The sequence below is a fragment of the Trichosurus vulpecula genome, chromosome 9 (assembly GCF_011100635.1).
Source record: "Trichosurus vulpecula isolate mTriVul1 chromosome 9, mTriVul1.pri, whole genome shotgun sequence".
NCBI classification, from domain to species: Eukaryota; Metazoa; Chordata; class Mammalia; order Diprotodontia; family Phalangeridae; genus Trichosurus; species Trichosurus vulpecula.
The window spans coordinates 86046376-86069755 of record NC_050581.1 but is presented as its reverse complement, the minus strand read 5'-3'; the positions used below and the strand labels follow the sequence as shown (position 1 = coordinate 86069755).

Sequence of the window (23380 nt, the reverse complement as noted above, 5' to 3'; positions counted from 1 at the left end):
AACCTTTTTTTTGAGCATCTGCTTTTAAAACTTTGAGTTCCAAATTCTCTCCCCTCTTCCCTTCCCACCCACCCTCCCTGGGAAGACAAGCAATTCAACATAGGCCACACACGTATCATTATGTAAAACACTTCCACAATACTCATGTTGTGAAAGACTAACTATATTTCCTTCCATCCTATCCTGTTCCCCTTTATTCAGTTTTCTCCCTTGACCCTGTCCCTTTTCAAAAGTGTTTGCTTTTGATTACCTCTTCCCGCATCTGCGCTCCCTTCTATCGTTCCCCCCTTTTTTTATCTCCTTCCTCCTTCTTTCCTGTGGGCAAGATATCCAATTAATTGTGTATGTTATTCCCTCCTCAGGTCAAATCTGATGAGAGCAAGATGCACTCATTCCCCCTCTTTCCTCCTCATAGAACTGCTTTTTCTTGTCACTTTTATGCGAGATAATTCACCCCATTCTATTGCTCCCTTTCTCCCTCTCTCAATATATTCCTCTCACCCCTTTATTTTGTTTTTTTAGATATTTTCATATTCAACTTACCCTGTGCCCTCTGGCTATACATATATACATACATACATACATATATATATATATATATATATATATGTATATTCCCTTCAACTACCCTAATACTGAGAAAGGTCTCATGAATTACACACATCATCTTTCCATGTAGGAATGTAAACAAAACAATTCAATGTAGTAAGTCCCTTATGATTTCTCTTTCTTGTTTACCTTTTCATGCTTTTCTTGATTCTTGTATTCAAAAGTCAGATTTTCTGTTCAGTGCTGGTCTTTTCACTGAGAAAGCTTGAAAGTCCTCTTATTTTATTGAAAGTTCGTATTTTGCCTTGGAGCATTATACTCAGTTTTGCTGGGTAGGTTTTTCTTGGTTTTAATCCTAGCTCCTTTGACCTACAGAATATCATATTCCAAGCTCTTCAATCCCTTAATGTAAAAGCTGCTAGATCTTGTGTTTCCACAATACTCATATTGTTTCTCTCTGGCTGCTTGCAGTATTTTCTCCTTGATCTGGAAGCTCTGGAATTTGCAGACAATATTCCTAGGAGTTTTCTTTTTGGGATCTTTTTCAAGAGGTGATGGGTGTATTCTTTCAATTTCTATTTTACCCTTTGGTTCTAGAATATCAGGTCAGTTTTCCTTGATAATTTCTTGAAAGATGACGTCTAGGCTCTTTTTTTGATCATGGCTTTCAGGTAGTCCAATAATTCTTAAATTATCTCTCATCGATCCATTTTCCAAGCAGTGGTTTTTCCAATGAGATATTTCACATTGTCTTCCATTTTTTCATTCCTTCGGCTCTATCTTATAATTTCTTGATTTCTCATCAAGTCACTAGCTTCCACTTGCTTCAATCTAATTTTTAGGGTAGTATTTTCTTCAGTGGTCTTTTGGACCTCCTTTTCCATTTGGCTAATTCTGCCTTTCAAGGCGTTCTTCTCCTCATTGACTTTTTGGAGCTCTTTTGCCATTTGAGTTAGTCTATTTTTTAAGGTGTTATTTTCTTCAGTATTTTTGGCGGTCTCCTTTAGCAAGTCATCAACTTATTTTTCATGATTTTCTTGCATCTCTCTCATTTCTCTTCCCAATTTTTCCTCTACTTCTTTTATTTGCTTTTTGAAATCCTTTTTGAGCTCTTCCATGGCCTAAGAAGCATTCATATTTTTCTTGGAGGCTTTTGATGTAGGCTCTTTGTTGACTTCTTTTGGCTGTATGTTTTGATCTTCTTTGTCACCAAAAAAAGATTCTAGATTCTAGAGTCTGAGTCTGCGTCCTTTTTCGCTGCCTGGCCATGTCCCAGCCAACTACTTGACCTTTGAGTTTTTTGTCAGGGTATGATTGCTTGTAGAGTCGAGAGTACTTTGTCTCAAGCTTTAGGGGCTGTGCTGCTGTTTTCAGAGCTACTTCTACTCCACTGTCATCACAGGCTCTGCTACAGTAGCACTCCTCCTCCCCCAAGAACCTCCAACCAGATCCAAGCAGGGCAAAGCAATCCCTGAACTCCCGTTCCAGTCTGCTGCTTGATTCCTCCCACTATGTGAGCCAGGGACTCTGGAAGCAGCTGATGCTGGAGCTCTGGAAGCAGCCGCAGGAGCTTCCTATTGCTGCTGCTGCCACCACCGCGTTGGAGCCGGACCACATTCTAACCCGATCTAGCAGTTTTCCCACAAACCTGCTCTGTGCTTTGGTGTTTGTGGGTTGAGAAGTCTGGTAACTGCCACAACTCAATGATTCATGGCCCCAAAGCCTGCTCCAGGCCAACTCCCAGTCTGGTCTGTCCTGGCGTGGCCCATGCTGGGCAGCACTCCATTCCCAGCACCGTGGGATAGACCCTTCCCAGCGACCATCCAGGCCGTCCTGGACTGAAGACCTGCTTCCCTTTGCTGTTTTGTGGGTTTTGCAGGTCTAGAATTTGTTCAGAGCCATTTTTTACAGGCGTTTGGAGGGATTTGGAGGAGAGCTTAAGCGAGTCCCTGTCTTGTAGCCACCATCTTCTGGTATTTTTTTAACAATTTATTTATATTTATATTTTTATATATATATATTTATTTACAGGTGAGAGGAAAACATTGAATAGCTGAATTTCACAATCTTATCATGGTTGCTAGCTTGTGTTCCTAGATGGAAGAAAAAAAAAGGAAGACCAAAAGGAATCATAGACAAACAGGACAACTTTAAAAGTTATATGTTGAATTTATTATATCCTTTAAAAGAAATGCAAGCTTTACATAATGGAGATTTTTAGTTTCTTATAAAATAGGCTTTTTCAGTTCTATGATATTTATGGGAATACTCATTTTAGTAGGCATTTGTTAATGTTAGAATTTTTAAAAAAGAAAATTCATTGTTTGTAGTGTACGTGCTTTGAGACCCCTTTATTGGTGAAATTACTGTCATGAAGTTCCTCTGTAACTTTTTAGTAGTAAAGCACTATGGACGAGAGTAGAGGAGGTTGTCTAAGATGGAAGTGGTCTTGTTTTAGTGAAGTTGAAATTGATTTTATACAAATTGGCCTCTAGGACAAGGAAAGAAAATAATTTGTGTTTTAAGTTACAGGCATTTTGCTCTACTCACTTGCAGTGCTTCTCTTAGAACATAGACTTTGCCAGTTTAGAAATGGCCATTGAAAAAAATTCCAGAAACCTATATGTGCAAAAATATTTATAGCAACTCTTTTTTGGTGGCAAAGAGTTGGAAATTCGGAAGATACCTTGGGGAATGGCTGAAGAAGTTGTGATATGTGATCATGTTGGAATACTGTTGTGCTATTTAAAAAAAAAAATGACAATCAGAATGCTTTCGGGTGCAACCTAGAAAGACTTACATGAAATGATGGCGAAGTGAAGTGAGCAAAACCAGAATAAACATTGTATGTAGTAACAGCAATATTGTACGATGGTCAACTGTGAGTGACTTTGCTTTTCTCAGCAATACAGTGATTTAAGATAATTATGAAGGACTCATGATGAAAAATGCTATTAACCTACAGAGAAAGAACTGATGGAGTCTGACTGCAGATTAAAGCTTTTTTTCTTTTAGTCTGTTTTCTTTTACAACATGATACATGGAAATGTTTTGCATGACTGCATATGTATAACCTATATCAAATTGCTTGCCTTCTTGCATGAAAGGGAGATAATTTGGAACTCAAAAATGTTTTAAATGAATGTTAAGAATTTTTTTACATGTAATTGGAAAAAAAATCAAATATTTGAAAAAATAAAGTAAAAAAATAAAAAACCTCAGAAATGATAATATACATCATCTAAGTAGGATGGCTTATTTAAGGAAAAAATAAAACAGATGTTTTCTTTGGGAGATTTCTAATATTCTTCAGTTTACCAGTCAGAAATATTGTGCTTTTCCTCAAATTGCAGTTGCGAGTAACACCTGCTTAATTCATAGTGAGAGGTTACATAGACATAAATTCAGTCTAACTTTAAAACTTATCATAAAATTAATATTTTTTAGAATAGAGAGATTTTTAAAATTAGTCCATTAAGGGAACTGTCAATAAATAAGACTACTTGTAGAATCAGATTAGGGTTCCAGGGCACTCATTAAAAATCTATCAAGAAGGCATTTATAGTGAGGTAGGAGGAAATCAAACTATTTCTTCACATTTGGCTCTTATTTTTATAAATTAGGCTGATAATTTTATTCATAATACGATATTTATGTGTTTGTAAAGTTCTTTGAAAAAATTTGTATTTGAATTTTCCTGTTTTAGTGCTAGTCATGTAAGTATGTAATTTTTTTTGTATATACACATTGAGAAACATGATAGACTTGAAAAATATTTCTGACTGTTGAGGAGATGATGTCTTGTTTAATTTTAGAAAGTTGAAGAAAACTAAATTTTCATTGAAGTCATCCTAAGTTGAACCTTTAAAGTTTAAATACATTTCAAAAGTAGAGAAGTAGAATTTGATCTGTGATATCCTGGCAGAATTGAGGAAAGTTAGAAACTTTACATAGGGAAGATGAGAATCCTACCCTATATTTATGTTTTAACTGAATTCCTTCTAAACTTTTAACTTGGAAGGGTTTTATTTTTAATGTGTAGTTGTGTGATGAGGAGAAGAGGGTGATGAGGTTTTGTTGATCTGAGAGGTTGTCCTCTTGTGAACTAACTTAATTTTTCTTTGCCAGGCACTTGAGAGAAAAGACAACAATAGCAGTTACATCCAGAGGTTATTATGGATTAGAGGATGAGAAAGGAGCAGCATGTACATCAACAAGGCGTCGCTCTACACCTCGAAGTTTGGCAGGCTTGACAAGTGGAGTTTTTGAGTCTATAATGGTTCAAGTTTTGAGACAGGAAGAACAGCTAAGAGCAAAAGAAGAGAAAAGGTAAATAGAAAAATAAATTCTTAGGTGAATATATGTTCAAATTTTTAGTTGATAATTTTTTTGAAGAATTTGATACATACCTGTGGTATGTATGTGCCCACCAAAGTTCTGAACCCAAATCATAGTGTTATACTCAAATTTATTCTCACTGGAATGTATACTTGAAATGGACCAGTGCAAATAAGTTTATATAGAAATAGAACATCTAAAATTTCAAAATCATTTTATTTACAACTGAAAAAAAACAAATCATAGACTAACCAAATTTCAGAATGTTATCAGGCTTTCTAGCTTGTGTTTCTGGATGGAATAAACTTTTTAAATTGAACAGTTTTGCAGTTTGTAGAATTTTAGAGCTGTTGTGGTCTCTAGAGTTTACCTGGTCTGTATAGATAAGGAAGTGAAAAGCCTAAGAGGTTAAGTAAAAACCAAGACCACTCAAGTCATTCCAGGGCTGAGACCAAAAGTGATATTTCCTGACTTCCAGGGAGATGAATTTCCTTAATTTCAGGCTATTTGAAGAACTCTCGTTGATGCCACAGGGAGCTGTCTATGCTATTAAAAGGTGGTTTATAAGTTTTATCTTGCTCATGTAGCTGTGAATTAGACTTGCTTTGTTTTTTGAAGAGTTTACATCTCAACCTTGAGACTTTTTTTCTCAGCAAGAGTATTTTTCTCTTTCTGATAGCCAAGGGCAGAATAGTTTCTCTGAGCCAATTTTTTTTCTAAATTTTCAAATAATTTGACAGAATACAAAGAAAAAGATTTTCTGATGTGTAGAAAACCTGCAAATCGTTCTTTTTGAGCACTTTGAAATTTACTGTCACTTAAATGTTATTGATAAATTTTCTTTTAGTTTCCATCAGTACTAACAAATGTCCAAATATAGGAATCTGAAAAAAGCGGTATAAGGCTTTATCTTTAAAGGATGAATTAACATTGATTATAAAAGCTATGATTTATTTCAGCAATTTAGTAATTTCAGTAATAACTCCCTAATTTATCTTATTTTAGAAATTTAGATTCACATAGTTAAGAGAAGGGAGTAATATTTTTATAGTGTGTACTATTGCCAAGCACTGTGCTAAATGCTTTACAAATACTATCACTTTAAGTGTTATAGGATAAAATTGATACATGAAGAATCATACATTTTCCCCCTTTTTGTGGCTGCTATTTATAATATAATAGATACCATGGCATATTTAAGGGAAACATGTAAGTTTTATAAACATATATGAAAATTTTTCATTCATTTAACCTCTTAAAATTTTCCACCAAATTTATGGTGTTAGAGAAACCATTTAGAGTCAGGAGTACCTTTGGGTTTAAGCTTTTTCTCTGACATATAAATGCTATGCAACCTTGGGCAATTGTTTTACCTTTCAGTGGGCCAGGCAATTCTCTAAGAAAATGAGTTGCAGAACTATTCCTGATCTGCATTGTCAGAAGTTTTCTCACTTGCATTACATTGATATAATCACAGGTCTGTACCAACTAACCTCCATATTCCCCCCAAAATCTATCAATACTAGAAGGTATATATACCGTCTGAAAAATGTATATGGATGAAATTTTTATAAACTTTATTTTAGGGGAGAATTCCTTTATTAGTGAAGGATTGCTTTAGTAGTAGAAAGAACTTTGTAAAGTGAATAACCATCTATAATTTATCTGTTTTAGAAATTTAGGTTCTTTAGTTGAGGAAAGGGAATAACATTTTTATGGTGCCTACTATGCCAGGCACTTTGCTAAGGGCTTTACAAATGCTATCTCATTTGATTCTCACAACAGCCCTGAGTGGCAGGTACTGTTATGATTTCTAATTTATAGTTGAGGAAACCAAGGCAGACAGGTTGAGTTACTTGCCTAAGGTCGTATTTGAACTCAGGTCTTCCTTACTCCTTACTTACTTCCTTACTCCAAGTCCAGTGTCCTATCCAGCTTCCTCTAGACCATAATGTTACATATAAGCCGTACAGTTTTGATTGACTAGATTCCATGGGGAGTGAGGCATTAAAGTTTATTTTATTTTGGGGTGTTACTTTGATGGATTTATGATCTCATCAAAGTAGGTCCTTCCTCCAGTGACAGAGAGCACAATCCACCCATACCTTCCCACATATTCTCTACCGAACACCCAGAAAGCCCCCTGGGGACCTCTCTCTTGTTCCAGATTTCAGTAGAGCACGCAGACTGTCGATTAATTCTGTCTTATGCTCACTTCACCAGCAGCCCACCTTTTCTGGTTTTTGATAACATCCTATTCTTTGCTTCTCTTACACATTTGGTCATGTGATATACTGAACTCATGCCTACCATGTTCCTCTTCACTGCCCTCTAGGTGGCCCTCAACTTTAATTTTTTTGAAGACTGTGGTATTCATGGACTCACAGCCATTTAGCCATCCCCAGAAATAGATTATTGTTAAAAAGATGGGCATTTGTGTTACAGTCATTAAAGGCCCTGAACAATTTCCCAAAGGCAGTCCAACCCACTCTCTTCTTCCTGCCAAATTCTGGTTAACTCAGGATTAATACAGTACACATTTTCTTTTTTCAAAAAAAAATTTTTTTAATGTGACATAGTAATGAATGTCTGAACTTAATTTGATATTTTATGATCTAAGGTCATACAGTTAGAGATGCAGGATCATCGTTTTGAACATTCATTCAGCAGATAGGTATAATTAAGGCAGCTAGGTGGCCCTAGTGCCTGGGCCTAGAGTCAGGAAGACCTGAATTCAAATCTGGTTTGAGATATTTCCTTTACAACTTGGCCCCAGACTCCCTTTCCAGTTTCGTTATTCATTACTCCCTTCCCACACTCTACATTCCAGTTGAATCAGCCTTTATGCCTGCTCCTAATCTCCCTTTCCAGTTTTATTATACATCACTCTCCTTAATACAGTTCAGCCAAGCCAGACTTTTTTTGTTTTTATACATAATGTTTCATCTCCATTGCCATACTTGCAACTTACTTCCTATTTAATACCTGTGACTCCTAAAATCCCTATTTTCCTCCAAGACTCAGCTGAGGTCCCACGTTTTGCATGAAACCTTCTTGATCCTCACAGCTATTAGTGTCTTTCCTACCAAAATTACTTTGCAGTTACTCTGCATATATTTTGTGTGTATTTATGTATCTACGTTGTCTGCCCCAGTAGAATATAAACTTCTTCACGGCAGAGAATGTTTTGCTATATTTGTATCCAGAATTTAGCAAAATATCTGTGAGGTAGATGCTGAATGCCTTTTGATTGACTAATTGTTAGACATCTCCAGCAGGATATTGCGTAAGCATATCTAATTATTTTCCTCTCCAAAAGTGCCCCCCCCCTCCCCAACGTTACAGTTTCTTTTGAACACATCTTTTCAGTCACCAAGGTTTGTAACCTCCTTTTACTCTTCCTTCTTTATTACTCCCATATTTCATATCCAGTCAATTGATATTTCTCATCAGTTCTAGCTCCCCAGCATCTCTTGAATTAATTTATCCCCTTCTCTCTACTCATGGCTACTGCCTTACCTGGACTTGGAATTTGTTGTTTCTCAAAAAATCTTCCAAAGGCACAGATCTCTCATATTTCCTTTTGTCACCAGGATAAGAAGCGAACTCCTCTTTTTGGCATTTAAAACCTTTAGTACTCTGACTTTTCAGGCTAATTTCATATTATTCTGCTTAATGCTCCCAGTTCAAAGCCAAAGTGGCTTATTTGCTGTTACCTCAACTCAGAATTCTATTTACTGTCTCTGTGCCTTTACACAGGCTGTTCCCCAGGCCTCTGATGAACCTTACTTTGACTTCTCACTTTTGATTCTTTAGGATTCCCGTTAAGGTTCAGCCGTTCCTGGTCTCACAAATTCGTGTTCCTTTCCTCCTCAAATTATCTTGTATTCATTTATCAAGTATTGTCATCCCTCTGCCTTTATCTCCTTTCAGCATTTGTAAGCAGCTTGAGGGCAGGAATTTTTTTTTCTGCTTTGTCTTTCTATTACCTAAACCCAGTATAGAGTCTTACATATGGTAGGCACTTAAGTAATGATTACAGAATTGAAAGAAGACAAGGAAGAAGCTGTTCTATTTTTCTGGAAGTTATTGGTTACCTTGGAGAGACCAGTGCCAAGAATGATAAGACAAAACCTAGGTTAAAAGTATTGAGGTGGTAAATAAGTAGGTGCAGTAAATACAGCATACTTTGAAGTTTAGCACTAAAGGAGAGACAATACAAAGAATTAAATCTTTAGGAGATGGCACAGTGAAGATTTATTGCTTTCATGTCCTAAGTATATCTGTCTTTTTGTTTTTTAAGATGGAGGAGACCTAAATATGTTGGCAGACAGAGGGGCAAGAGCCTGGAGAGATTGAACGTGACAGAAAGGACATGAGAAGGGATGGGATCAAGGGCACAAATAAACAGGGGTTAGCTTTGGCAAAGAGAAAGACCACTTTAATTTTCCATGACTAGAAGAGGATGCAGAAGACAACAAGTTTTTTTGTTTTGTTGTTTAGTATTTTATTTTTTCCCCAATTATATGTAAAAACAATTTTTAACATTCATTTTTAAAACTTTGAGTTCCAAATTCTTTCTCTTCCTTCCTCCCCCACCTCTCCCATTGAGAAGGCAAGCAATTCTATATAGGTTATACATGTATAGTCATGTAAAACATTTCCATTTTAGTCATGTTGTAAAAGAAAACATTAAAAAAAAAACTTCAAGAAAAAGTAAGTAAAAAAAAAAAAAGCATACTTCACTCTGTATTCAGACACCATCAGTTCTTCCTCTGGGAATGGATAGCATTTTTCACTATAAGTCCTTCATAGTTGTCTTGGATCATTATATCGCTGAGAATAGCTAAGTCATTCAGAGCTGATCATCTTACAGTATTGCTGTTACTTCATACACAGTACATTTCACTTTGCATCAGCTTATGTAAGTCTTTCCAGGATTTTCTGAGTATCCTACTCGTCAAATAGTATTACATCACAATCACATACCACAGTTTGTTTAGCCATTCCCCCATTGATGGGCATTCCCTTGATTCTTTGCTATCACCAAAAAAAGTTGCTGTAAATGTTTTTGTACATGTAGGTCTTTTCCCCTTTTTTATGATCCCTTTGGGATACAGACCTAGTAGTGGTATTGCTGGATCAAAGGGTATGCACAGTTTGATTGCACTTTGGGCATAATGGAACAGGAATTTTGGGTTGGAATGGGATGGAGTGAAGTTGAGAAAGACAAAGATGAGAAAATAAGAGATTGAAGCTTCAGGTAGTTATGCTCTTATAGGCTGAAAATTGATGAAAACAGGTAGGGAGAAGAAAAGTTCACCTGCTCCTGTTACTCCTCTGGGGTGTCTGGGGAACAGGGTGTTGGAGTAGGGGGTGAGAGATAGGCACATGAGGGTGCTGGTCAACTGGGTTTGGGTCTGGATTTGGTCTGTGGTTATGGCTTTGGCTTTTGTTTTTCCTTTAGGGTCAAGTCATAAGTCATTCAACAAATATTTTCTTAATCTAATTTTTTAATTCTGATCTTAATTCCAAAAAAGGACATTTCCATACATAAAGCAGAACACAGAAATAGTATTTTATATGAAATGGTGAATTTCCATTTCATACTGTTGTCCTGGGCCCTTTTCTTTTTTCCTATACTGCTTCACTTGGTGGTCTCATCAGTTCCCATCTATATGCTGATGACTCTTAAGTCTACCTTTCTTGACCCAAACTTTCTTTTGGCCGCCAGACTCACATCTCCAATTGCCTTTCAGACATTTCAGACTGAATGTTCAGTAGATATCTTAAACTCATCATGTCTAAAACAGAACTTATCTTTTTCCCTAAACCTTCCCCCTCCCCTTCCATCCCTATTACTGTAGAACACAATCCTTCCAGTCCCTCATCCTTGCAAAATCTAGGCATCATCCTGGATTCCTCACTGTCTCTCAACATCCACATCCAATCTGTTGCAAAGGCCTGTCCATTTCACCTCTGTACCATCTCTCAAATATGCCCCTTTCTCTCCTCTTAACACTGCTAGCACCCTGTGCAGACCCTCATCACCATACACCTAGATTATTGTAATAACCTGCTGTTGGATCTGCCTCCCTCAAGTCTCTTCTGCACTCCAGTCCATCCTCCATTCAGCCACTAAAATGATTTTCCAAAAGCACAGATCTAACCACGTTGCCCACCTGTTCAGTAAACTCCAGTGGCTTTCTGTGACCTCCAAGAGCAGATACAAAATGCTCTATATGGCATTCAAAGCCCTTTATAACCCAGTCCCCTTTTACCTTTCCAGTCTTCTTATACTTTACTACCCTACATATAGTCTTTGATCCAGTGATACTAGGCTCCTTGCTATTGCAAAAACAAGACACTCCATCCTCCACTCCAGTCATTTTCTCTAGCTGTTACCCATACCTAGAACGTTCTCCTTCCTCTGCTCCCTGGCTTCCTTTAAGACTCAACTAAAATCCCTTTTATTGCAATCCTTTCCCAACCCCTCTTAATTCTAGCACCTTCCCTCTGTTAATTAGTTCCTGTTTATCCTGTATTATAGTTTGCTCTGTGTGTGTGTGTGTGTGTGTGTATGTGTGTACATGCACATTTGCATGTTGTTTCCTCCATTAGCTCCTTGAGGGCATGGACTCTCTCTTTTTTTTTAAATCATTGTTTATTTATTTATTTATTTATTTAATGTTTTTAGTTTTCAGCATTAATTTTCACAAGAGTTTGAATTACAAATTTTCTCCCCATTTCTACCCTCCCCCCCAATCTAACATATATTCTGATTGCACGGTTCCCCAGTCAACCCTCCCTTCTGTCACCCCACTCCCTGCATCCCCTTTTCCCTTACTTTCTCGTAGGGCAAGATAGATTTTTAAGGGCATGGACTCTCTTGCCTCTTTTTGTATCCTCAGCTCTTAGCACAGTGCCTGGCACATAAGCACTTAATAAGTATTGATTGAACTACACATTACTTCTAGAGGTATCCTACTTGTCTGTGCTTCCTTCTCATCTGCACATTTTAAAAAAAGTTTCAGTGGCCCTCTTTTTTTAAAATCGTGTTGCTAACTTAGCCCTCTTTCCTTGACACTCCCCCCTCCATGAACTAAGAAAAAGGGGAGAAAACTATTAGAAATAAGCATAGCCAAGCAAAATAAACCCAAGTGATACCAGCGTCCAAAAGTGTTTGTCTCTGCAGCTTGCGCCTATACGTTTTCTCTTAGGAGGTAGATAACATCTTCATCATATATCTTCACAGGACATGGTTGTTTGCTGCTTTGATAAAAGTTCTTAAGTCTTTCATAGTTGTTTTTCTTTTTAGTGCTGTTGTCTTTATATAAATTGTTCTCCTGGTTCTACTCACCTCACTCTTTTTTTAAAAGTTAATTATTTGTTATTATTATTTTTTTTTTAGTTTACAACACTAGGTTTCACAAATTTCTGAGTTCTAAGTTTTCTCCCTCCCCTTCACCCCCCAAGACAGCACGTGATCTGATATAGATAGGTTCTAAATAATACCTTCACGTTAAACTTATTTTCCCAATAATCAAGTTGTAAAGAATTATAACCAATGAAATGAACCATGAGAAAGATGAAACAAAACTAAGAATCAAATCAAATAGAGAGCAAATAGTTTGCTTCAATCAGCATTCAGACTCTGTAATTCTTTCTCTGAATGTGGATAGCCTTTTCCATCCTGAGTCTTTTGGAGCTGTCTTAGAACCTTGCATTGTTGAGAAGAGCCAAGTCTATCAAAATTAGTCATCACAGAAGTAATGTGTCTGTGGTTGTGTACAATGTTCTCATAGTTCTGCTTAGTTCACTCATCATCAGATTTTATAAGTTTCTCCAGGTTCTTGTGAAGTCCAACTGCTCCTTATTTCTTATAGCACAATAGTATTCTATTATATTCATGTACCACAATTTGTTTAGCCATTCCTCAATTGATGGGTATCCCCTTGGTTTCCAGTTCTTTGCCACTACAAAAAGAGCTGCTATAAATATTTTTGCACATGGTTCCTTTTTCCCCTTGTGTGATCTCTTTGGGATATAACCCTAGAAGTGGTATTGCTGGGTCAAAGGGTATGCACATTTTTATAGCCCTTTGGGCATAGTTCCAAATTGTTCTCCAGAATGGTTGAATCAGTTCACAACTCCACCAGCAATGCAGCAGTGTTCCAATTTTCCCACATCTTCTCCAGCATTTAGCATTTTATTATTTTGTCATGTTAGCCAATCTGACAGGAGAGACGTGGTACCTAAGAGTTGTTTTGATTTGCGTTTCTCTAATCAATAGAGATTTAAAGCAATCTTTTTTTTTTAATTCAATTTTATTTTATTTTCAATTTCAAATTCTCTACCTCTCCCCTCCCTCACACACTGAAAAAACAAGAAAAACATAACCCATAACATTTGTCATGTAAAACACATTTCCACATCAGCCATGTTCCCTCACCCCACCACTGCCCAAGGGGAAAACAATAACGTATAAAATAGAAGAAAACATGCTTCAATCTACACTCCGAATCCACCATCTCTCTGTCTAGAGATACATAGCATGTTTTATCCTGAGTCATTAGGAATTTTGTGTGGCCATTGATCAATAGATCAGCGTCTTTCAAAGTTGATTATTTTTTTAAAGTTGATTATTGCACAATTGCAGAAATGCAGTTGTTTAGCCATTGTGGAATGTTTAGCTGTTCTGTAACTGATGGGCATCCCCTTAATTTCCAATTCTTTGCTGCCCCAAAAAGCTGCTATAAATATTTTTATACATGAGTCCTTTTCCTCTTTCTTTGACGTCTTTGGAATATAGACCTAGTAGCAGTATCACTGGGTCAAAGGGTATATATAGTGCAATAACTTTTTGAGCATAGTTGGTACACAGCATGAGATGCTGATCTGTACCTAGATTCTATCAGATTGGAATGTGTACCTTGGCACATAGTAGATGCTAATAAATGTTTATTAACTGACTGCTTTCCAGTTTTCCCAACAGTTCTTCCCAAGTAGCAAGTTCGTGGCCCAATAGCTAGGATCTTTGGGTTTGTTCAACATTAGGTTATTTTGTTCATTTGCTTCTGTACATTGTATACCTAATCTCTTCCACTGTTCAGTGTATTTCTTACCCAGTACCAGATCATTTAGATGATTTCAGCTTTATAATATAGTTTAACATCTGGTAGTACTAGGCTCCCTTCTTCTCAATTTTTTTCCTTGATTCCCTTGATATTCTAACTTTTTGTTCCTCCAGATGAAGTTTATTATTTTTTCAAGCTCTGTAAAGTAATCATTTGGTAGTTTGATTGGTATAACACTGAATAAGTAAATTAACTTAGATGGCATTGTCATTTGTGTTATATTGGCTCAGCCTACCCATGAGCAATTAATATTTCTCCAGTTACTTAGAATTGTCTTTATTTGTATAAAGAGTATTTTGTAATTGTGTTCATATAGTTCCTGTACATGTTTGTAGGCAGTATAGAAGGAGCTAGTAGGGGAAAATTGAAAACTTGAGAGATGGGGATATTTAATAGAAACAGTCTGCTAGAGAAAATGGGAGGTGATGGTATCAAGAGTGCATGTTAAGAGAGATTGGATTTGTCAAGGAGAGAAGGCAACTGAGTGATATAAGATGAGGAAAAAGAGAGAAGAGGAAGCTTTAAGCAAATGATCCTCATTTTCTTCTTTGAAATATGATATCCTCAACTAAGAAGATGGCAGGAAAGCATGCTATGAGAGACTTGAGAGGAAGGGTGGCGGAGGGAAAAGGATGGGATCTTAGTAGGTGGTTCCTTCTTTTCCCTTCCACCCCTGCCCCCCACTCAAGTCATTTGAGAAGTTAGAAGCTACATAGTAAGTAGAACGGGGAATCAAACCCAAGTCCTCTGATTAAAAATTCATTGCTCGTTCTTGGCTACCAAGCCACTTCATGGGGGTTGCTGGTTTTATTTGCGATTACATTTTTTTTAATTTATGGAATAAGATATAACATAGTATAATAAAAAAGATGATTGCACATGAAACTGCAGATTTATTATATACAACTTGCTATTCCTTTTAAATATATAATAAAGTTATCATATAAATTTCTTTTTTTCTTACCTATCCACCCCCACCCTAGAGATGACTACCATTAGACATAAACATATATATATATATATATATATATACATACATACATACATATATACAATTATTTTATACGTTGTTCTATTTATCAGTTCTTTCTTCAGATGCAAATAGCATCTTCTTTCTTATGTCCTTTGCTGTTAATTTGGGTATTTATAACAGTCAAAATGACTTATTCATTCAAAGTTGTTCTTAAAACAATATTGACTGCTAATTCATAAATAAGCAAAAGTTACACGCCCTAAATGTTCTCAAAGTGTGAGCAGTAGTTATGTATCAACTGGATTTGCAAATTAGGGCAAAGTTTGCCTTGCAACAATGTACCTAGTTAATGAATAGGGACCTCAATAAGTATTATGAGTATGATTAGAAATCCCAGTAATGGATGTAGTCCAAAATTGGGACTATCCCATCTAATAAGGATGCCTATCATTAGATCTTGGTCCAGCCATTAGATATCAGCCTATTAACCTTATTGACCTATTAACCTTATCAGAAAAATAGCACACATTGAAGTATCATTGCTTCCTTGCCACATAGTGAATGCTTAGTAAATGTTTGTTAAATTGACTGTTAAATTTATTTTTAGTATTTGGCCTAGCCAACTTTATTAAACAACTGTTTTTATGGTTTTAGTGAGGAAGTGGACATAACTTAGAAAATGCCAGGGAATGGTCTGGTGAATGGAGTTTCAGTGGTTATTAAAGACCAAAACATTGAACAGTAGTGGGGTGTTTTTTTTTTCCTCCGAAACAGACATTAAGTAGCATTTATATTTTACATTTTGTATTTTCTGGAGTTCTTTTATTCAGAACTAGTCTTCTAATTTTTAAAATTTTTCTTTAGGATACGGGATCAAGAAAGAAAAGAAGCAGAAGAAGCTAGTCAAAAAGAAATAGAAGAATGGGAGAGAAAACTTCTGGCTCAGGCTGCTCCAACTTGCATGGAGACCATGTGGGAAATTCCAGCTATAGGACATTTCCTTTGTTTAGCCCAACACATTCTAAACTTGCCTGAAATAGTGTTTTATGAGTTGGAACGTTGTCTTCTGATGCCTCAGTGTAATGCTTTCTTGTCAAAAATAATGACTTCTTTGTTAAGTCCCCCTCATCGCAGACCTACCTTACACAGAAGACCCACTCTGCCTTATAGAACTTGGGAGGCGGCACTGAGGCAGAAGGTGCAACAGTGGTACACTGTTGTTGGGCAGACTGAGAATCCTGATGGCTGTGCTGAGAAGCTTGGATTGTGCCCTCAGTTTTTTAAAGTCCTTGGTGAAGTTAACCCTTTAGAGGACAAACCATTTCATGAACTCCCATTTTACCAGAAAGTTTGGTTACTGAAGGGCCTCTGTGACTTTGTGTATGAAACACAAAAAGAAGTTCAAGATGCTGTACTGGGACAGCCTATCCATGAATGCAGGGAAGTGATCCTTGGCTATGATTACCTAGAGAATGCTTATGTACATTTCCCACAGTTTTGTGGGGCAGATGTACGCATTTACAAACAGAGACCCTTTCAGGCACCTGAATTTCCAGTTCCACCTATTAAAATACAAAGAGTACCTCGGATTAAACTTGAGAAATTAAAGGGTGAATATGCTAGCAAAAGTAATGGAGAACATAGGTGTGGTAGCAGAGAAGAATTACCCTCTGCCTCCAAAAGAGAACAGATCAGCATGGAAACTGTTTGCTGCCCAGCTAAAATCCATTTGGATAATCATGGCGTCTCCATGGAAAAAGAAATAAAAAATAACTGTGAAATTAAAATTCACAGGCCCTGTGAAAGTAAAAAAATGGGATGCTGTAAAGAAAATTTAGAGAAACCAAGCAGTCCAGGGGAAGTTACTGGCTTTGGGGAGCCTCTCAGCCCAGGTGAAGTGAGGGTTATAGAAAACAGGGAGAAATACGGTGAAGCTTCCAGAGTAAAAACTGAACCTAGTCCATTAAAAGAGAATGCCCTTAAAACTTGCCAAGTACATGTGAATGGAAGTCACAGTGATAATCTGGACGTGAACTGCCATAGAGTTACAAGAGATATCATATTAGAACATTCACTGCAGAATCATAAAAAACTCAAACTTAGTAAAATACGGGCAAAAAAGAAGAAAAAGAAAAAAAAGAAATTGAAAGATGTCTTAAATGAAAATTTACAGAGAAAACGTGAAGGTCTTCATTCTCTTACATTCAAGTCTTACAAACCTGAGATCCAGAACAAGTTATTTATCATCAAAAAGAAAGCTAAACACAAGAAGCACAAATCTGGTAAGCTGATGTACTGTTTTGAAAAAATGCAAGAGAGTTGTACTTCCAGGATGTTCTATCAGCTAGTTTGGGAAGCTGTAAGTCACAAACTGAAATTCACCTTTGTATTATATGTTTCCAAGCAAGTTCTATGTATTAAAATTTTTCATATGTGGAATTATATTTATTCTGTTACCTAATTAAACTTGCTGCTTTTTAAGCAAGATATATATATATTTATCTTACATTGAGAATAGATTATCTCTTTTAATTTTTACTGCTAAAGATCTATGATCCAAATTACTAACATTTAACTAAAATATTTTATTAAGTGAGTTCAGAAATTAATTATTCTGTTTTGATATTGTCAAAGGCCCCTTTTTTCCATTTGGTTAATATTTACTGGTCGAATTTACTGGTTAGCCATTCATGTAAGCATGCAGAGGGAATGTAAGATGAATCCCATATCAATTAGTTTTTACTGCTTATTACCTCTGACTTTATAGGAAAAAAAAAAGTAATGCACAAGATTAGAACTATCAACTAAAATGAATATTGATGTACCTTTTTAAAAAATTGTAGATTTCAGTTGTCCATTCCTGTTCTGCCATTATTAGGGATGATTAAGATTTGGTTGTATTTTGAAATAAATGGCTGTTTAATTCAGTACATCAGAAGAATCTAGCTTCTGTTTCATTTAGTTCAATTCAGGTGCCTCATTGCAACATGGAAGTAATTCTGAATTTATAAAAGCTTTACCAGAAGAGCACGAGTTCCGTTAGGTCCTAGCCATCTCATCACCAAGCCCCATACTTGAATCCTCTGTTAGCATCTGACAGAATTTATGCATAACTTTAAAGAATTCATACTCCAATGAGATATTGAAACTGGATTTAGATAAAATAGAAGATATATTCTCCATTTGCCTGATTACTAGCCAACTATTTCAAAATATTACCAAATCTTAATTATCATTGCTTAACTCAAAAAAAAAATAATAGGATAGACATGAAATCTATGGGAAAATCTGAAAAATTCATTTTAGCTTATAGTTCTAACTTTCTACATCCATCGTTTACAAAGCATTTATTAAATACTTGTGTATGATACAGTTTTAGATATTGTACAAAGATAGACTTAGTCTCCATCCTCTCATGTAGGTAAAAAAATAAAAATGTTTCTTTAGTTAGGAATGAATAGTAAGGTATATATTGTATTTTAGGGGTACAGGCTAAGGTGTCCTTGGGAGTTCCATGTCCATATTGATCAGTGTAAGTGAAAACAATCTGTTAAATTTAACCAGTATTTACTGAGTACATGAAAGATAGGAAAATTTAAATATTAGGAGGTGGGAATTCTAGATGGAGGTTTGGTTAGGTGCATAGCAGCATGAACAAAGCAAGAATAAATGGAAGTAGGAATGAACGTAGTATGTTCAGGAGACATTGGTAAAATTATCTTTACTAGAGCTAACTTAAGCTCTTTGAAAGTTTCCCAGATCAGAGAAATTGGAATTTTAGGAGCATTTTAAATAATCAAAGATGCCCAAAAGAGTGGCGTTCTAGACATCTGTTGCTGTTCTGAAGAATTTAGAAGTTGGTTGAAAGGATGAAGTGGGCTTATGTCAGATATGTAAAAGGCTGTGAATGGTGTGTAGAAGGAATGGGTTGGTATGTATGGATGGTAAGGAAACTGAGATGTATAGACTTGGGATTATGATCTTGAGCTCTTGTGAAAACAGAGCACCTAAGCACCACTTTAGAGCTCTAAGGAGGATGCCAGTGGTCAAGATGAAGAGTTCATAGGCTCATATTGGAGCTAGAAGAGACCTGAGAAGTCACTGAGGCCAACACCTCTTTGCCAATGAGGAAATAAGAAACCCAGAGAGCTTAAATACTTGCCCAAGATTATACAACAGTAAGTGGCAGAGCTGGGATTTGAACCCAGGTCCTCTAATTCCAAATCCTATGCATAAACAAAGCAATTTTGATAGTGACAGTGACAAATTTGAAGGATGCAGTTCTTTAATATTCTATTTTTATTTAATATTTTAGTTTTCAACATTGATTTCCACAAGATTTTAAGTTACAAATTTTCTCCCCATTTCTACCCTCCCCCCATTCCAAGATGGCATATATTCTGATTGCCTCATTACCCACTCAGCCTTCCCCTCTTTCACCCCACTCCCCACCCCCATCCCCTTTCCCCTTACTTTCTTGTAGGGCAGGATAGATTTCTATGCCCCATTCCCTATATATCTTGTTTCCCAGCTGCATGCAAAAAACAATTTTTTTTTTAAGCATCTGCTTTTAAAACTTTGAGTTCCAAATTCTCTCCACTCTTCCCTTCCCACCCACCCTCCTTGGGAAGGCAAGCAACTCAATATAGATCACACATGTATCATTATGTAAAACACTTCCACAATGCTCATGTTGTGAAAGACTAACTATATTTCCTTCTATCCTATCCTGTCGCCCTTTATTCAGTTTTCTCCCTTGACCCTGTCCCTTTTCAAAGGTGTTTGCTCCTCCCTCTATCTGCCCTCCCTTCTATCATCCCCCCCCTTTTTTTATCTCCTTCCCTTTTCCTGTGGAGTAAGATACCCAATTGAGTGTGTATATTATTCCCTTCTCAAGTCAAATCCGATGAAAGTAAGATTCACTCATTCCCCCTCACCTGCCCCCTCTTCCCTTCCAACAGAACTGCTTTTTCTTGCCACTTTTATGTGAGATGATTTACCCCATTCTATCTCTCCCTTTCTCCCTCTCTCAATATATTCCTCTCTCATCCCTTAAATTTATTTCATTTTTTTTATATCATCCCTTCATATTCAACTCATGAAGGATACAGTTCTTGTAGTCCAGCGAAATAAATAGTCTGGGCAAGAGAGGAGTCGTTGAGTTAAAGCATAAAGAGTCAACAAGAGCATTGCATAGGTATGGGAGTTAGATTGGAAGGATAAACACAAACTATCAGCTGGATTCAATATGTGGAGTAAATGGTAGGACAGAAGTAAGTTAGATGCCCAGGAGCTGTATTGAAGATGACAGTGTCACCTGCTGTAATGGAGAAAATGTCTCTAGTGCTGTATTATAGAAGGAATGTGGGGCAGTTAGGTGGCGCAGTGAGTAGAGCACCGACCCAGGATTCAGGAGGACTTGAGTTCAAATGCGGCCTCAGACATTTGACACACTTACTAGCTGTGTGACCTTGGGCAAGTCACTTAACCCCAATTGCCCTGCAAAAAAAGTATAAATAAATAAATTCAAAAAAAAAAAGAAGGAATGTAAGTAGCTTTTTAAATTGCCTGTTGAATTTAAAGGGCAGAGCAGCCTGAAGTGTCTCAAAATGCCACATGAGACTAAGCTACCAAAGGGATATTCAGAAGAGTGGTATGATTTTAAGGGTTAGGGCTTACCCCCAAATATGCCCATAATGTATCTGAAATTCTGTCATTTAGAGAGAAATAGTTGGTGCATGACTTTTGGTTGGCACATGATTATGTACTCAGTGTAGTCTCTGAGGCTGAGATGCACAGAGTATGGAGCAATTCTCTACTGCTGGTGCTCATTTTAGCCTGACAATTGACACTAATGAATAGTATGGTAGATTTGTTCATGCGATTGCTGAGAGCGGGACAGTAAGGAAATAGAAATTTCGGTTATGGAGTAGAGGAGGAGAAGAGCTTTAGAATAAAGATGAAGGTGGTATCTTTAGTAGGAATCTGTAGAGCAGAATGAAGATGGAAGCAGGGCAGACAGAGGAGTCAACTGTACTTCCCAGTTTGCTCAAAGTTGTGTTACTGTGCGCACATGCATGTGTATATGCACACTTACACATATTTTTTACATATGTATATACACACACATATTTGTATACACATGCATCTATATAGATAGATACATCTCTATCACCTTTTCCTAGCTAGGTGGCACAATGGATAAAGTCAGCCTGGCATCAAGAAGACCTGAGTTCAAATTCTGCCTCAGATACTTACTGGCTTTATGACCCAGGGCAAGTTACTTAACCACTGTCTGCCTCAGTTTCCTCATCTGTAAAATTTGGAAAATAATAACACCTACCTTTCGGGGTTATTGCAAAGTTCAAATGAGATAATACTTGTAAAGCTCTTAGCACAGAGCCTGCTAGATAGCAGGTACTTAATAAATGCTTATTCCCTGCCCTTCCATTTGATTCTCACATCTCAATTTTTATGTTAGAGTATCGTTTTCCTTATTCCAAAATACTAGAGTGCTGTTTCAGTTATGATATATTGGGAGAATTCCAGTTTCCATATTGACTCCTCTCTATGAATGGGCTTTTTGGAGGTTCTTGGCAGTTTAAACTCTGGTGTTTTTGGTGTTTCATCTACTGTAGCACTCACAACTTTAGTTGAAGGGTAAGGGGTAGGTATTCTCCAGGCCTGTCCTGAAACTCACAGTGATATGCTTTCTATATACATGAAGTTTAAACCTTAGAACAGTAGTGAAGTTTTGTGTGTGTTCAGAATAATTTCTATCTTAATAATTTTGAATTTGAACAAGACATATTAGAGCCCAAGGCAAGTCATTCAGCCTTTCTCAACAATAGTTTCCTTGTCTATAAAATTAGGTAGTTAAGCTAGATTATTTCTAAGATCCCTTCTAGCTCCAAATCTGTGACCCTGTTATCATTTTTAGCAATATAAGGATGTTGATGATTTTAGGAAAGAGTATGGGGTATCATTGAAGGTGGAGACATTGCATAATACCACAAGGGGGCAGTATAGAACTGTATACGGCCTCTATATTCACCCTCTACCATTTATTGTAAGATACATTTGGAATTTGTAATAGTTCATACGTTGCACCTGTAAGACTTGGTAAAAGGGACTGTCTAACTTGAGACTCTTGTGGTATAATTTTGGTGAACTTTAAAACATATAATATTGTAATATGGTATTTGTATAACTTAAGGTTACTTGCGTAAATACATTGTGCTCAATTGAAAGAGTGAAAAAAAGTAATTAGATTTTGTGTAGCTCAGTTTAGTGCTGAACAGAGTTCACTTGATTGGTACTCCATTCAACCCAGGTTTGGATATTTCACTCATTCTTTTAAAACTCTTCATCGGATTTTGACCCCTGTAGACACAACACCTACATTATTTTTCCCATCTCTTCCTACTGCCACCACTCATACTTGTGAAATAGTTTCCTAATTTTCTTCCTTCTATTTCCTCCTGTTCAGTCCATCAACTTGCCAGGTAAATCTTCTAAAAACTGAGCTCGGATTTGCCACTCCTCTTTCTCAGTTCTTTAGTTATTCCTTATTGCCCATTGAGCTATGCCCATATTCTTCAGCACAACATTGCCTCCCCATTATAGAAGATTTCTACTAATTAATTTGAAATTAATTTATAGAAGAATAAAAACAGATGCTATTTGTAAAGCACTTTGCAAACCTTAAAAGTGCTGCATAAATACTGGCCATTATGATCAAAACCTGACTTTTCCAGTGTTGTCTCCCACACTCCCTTATGTTTCACTCAAGCTGAGCTATTAATTCTTTGATCTCTGAACACACCCAATACTTGCCTGATTTCACAAATGATATTCTTTCTATCCAGGACTTTATCCCTACTCTCTGACACTGCTCCCTGCCCCTCAAAACAAACCTCCAAGGGTTGAAATCTTGCATATATGAAAATAAGTTGATATACTCTCTCTTTCAGCAAGGCTTTTTTCATGTCCCCAACATGTCATCTCTTCCTCCTATGAAACACTTCTGGATCCTTATTTATACCTCTCTTAATGGCACTTACATATACATTTACTTCTACTAATAGATTTTAAACAACGTTGGGGTAGGGATTATGTCATATTCATTTTATAGCCTTCACACGGAGCTCTTTGCACATAATAGAATATAAATGTAAAATTGAATTAAACACCTATGTTATAAAATTTTAAGAAAACACCAGATTATATAGCAGGGCTTGTATAGAAGCATTATGAAGATTTGTGATTTTTCCTTCTAGTCCTAGAAAAAAGGCAGATTTATTATATCCTGAAAGGGATAGGAGAGTATGTTTTCATGTTTTGTTGTAAAACTAAAGTTAGAAGTATTTTGATGAATTTTTCT

The 23380-nt window shown here is 36.5% G+C and overlaps 1 protein-coding gene across 1 annotated transcript in view; it reads left to right on the top strand.

Moving 5' to 3' along the window:
• KIAA2026 (KIAA2026 ortholog) overlaps nt 1-23380 on the top strand; it is an 84760-nt gene that overhangs the window by 25637 nt on the left and 35743 nt on the right. Inside the window, exons 2-3 of the mRNA XM_036737989.1 lie at nt 4678-4878; nt 15862-17279. Coding sequence (XP_036593884.1) covers nt 4678-4878; nt 15862-17279 — 1619 coding nt within the window. The remainder of the gene's footprint in view (nt 1-4677; nt 4879-15861; nt 17280-23380) is intronic.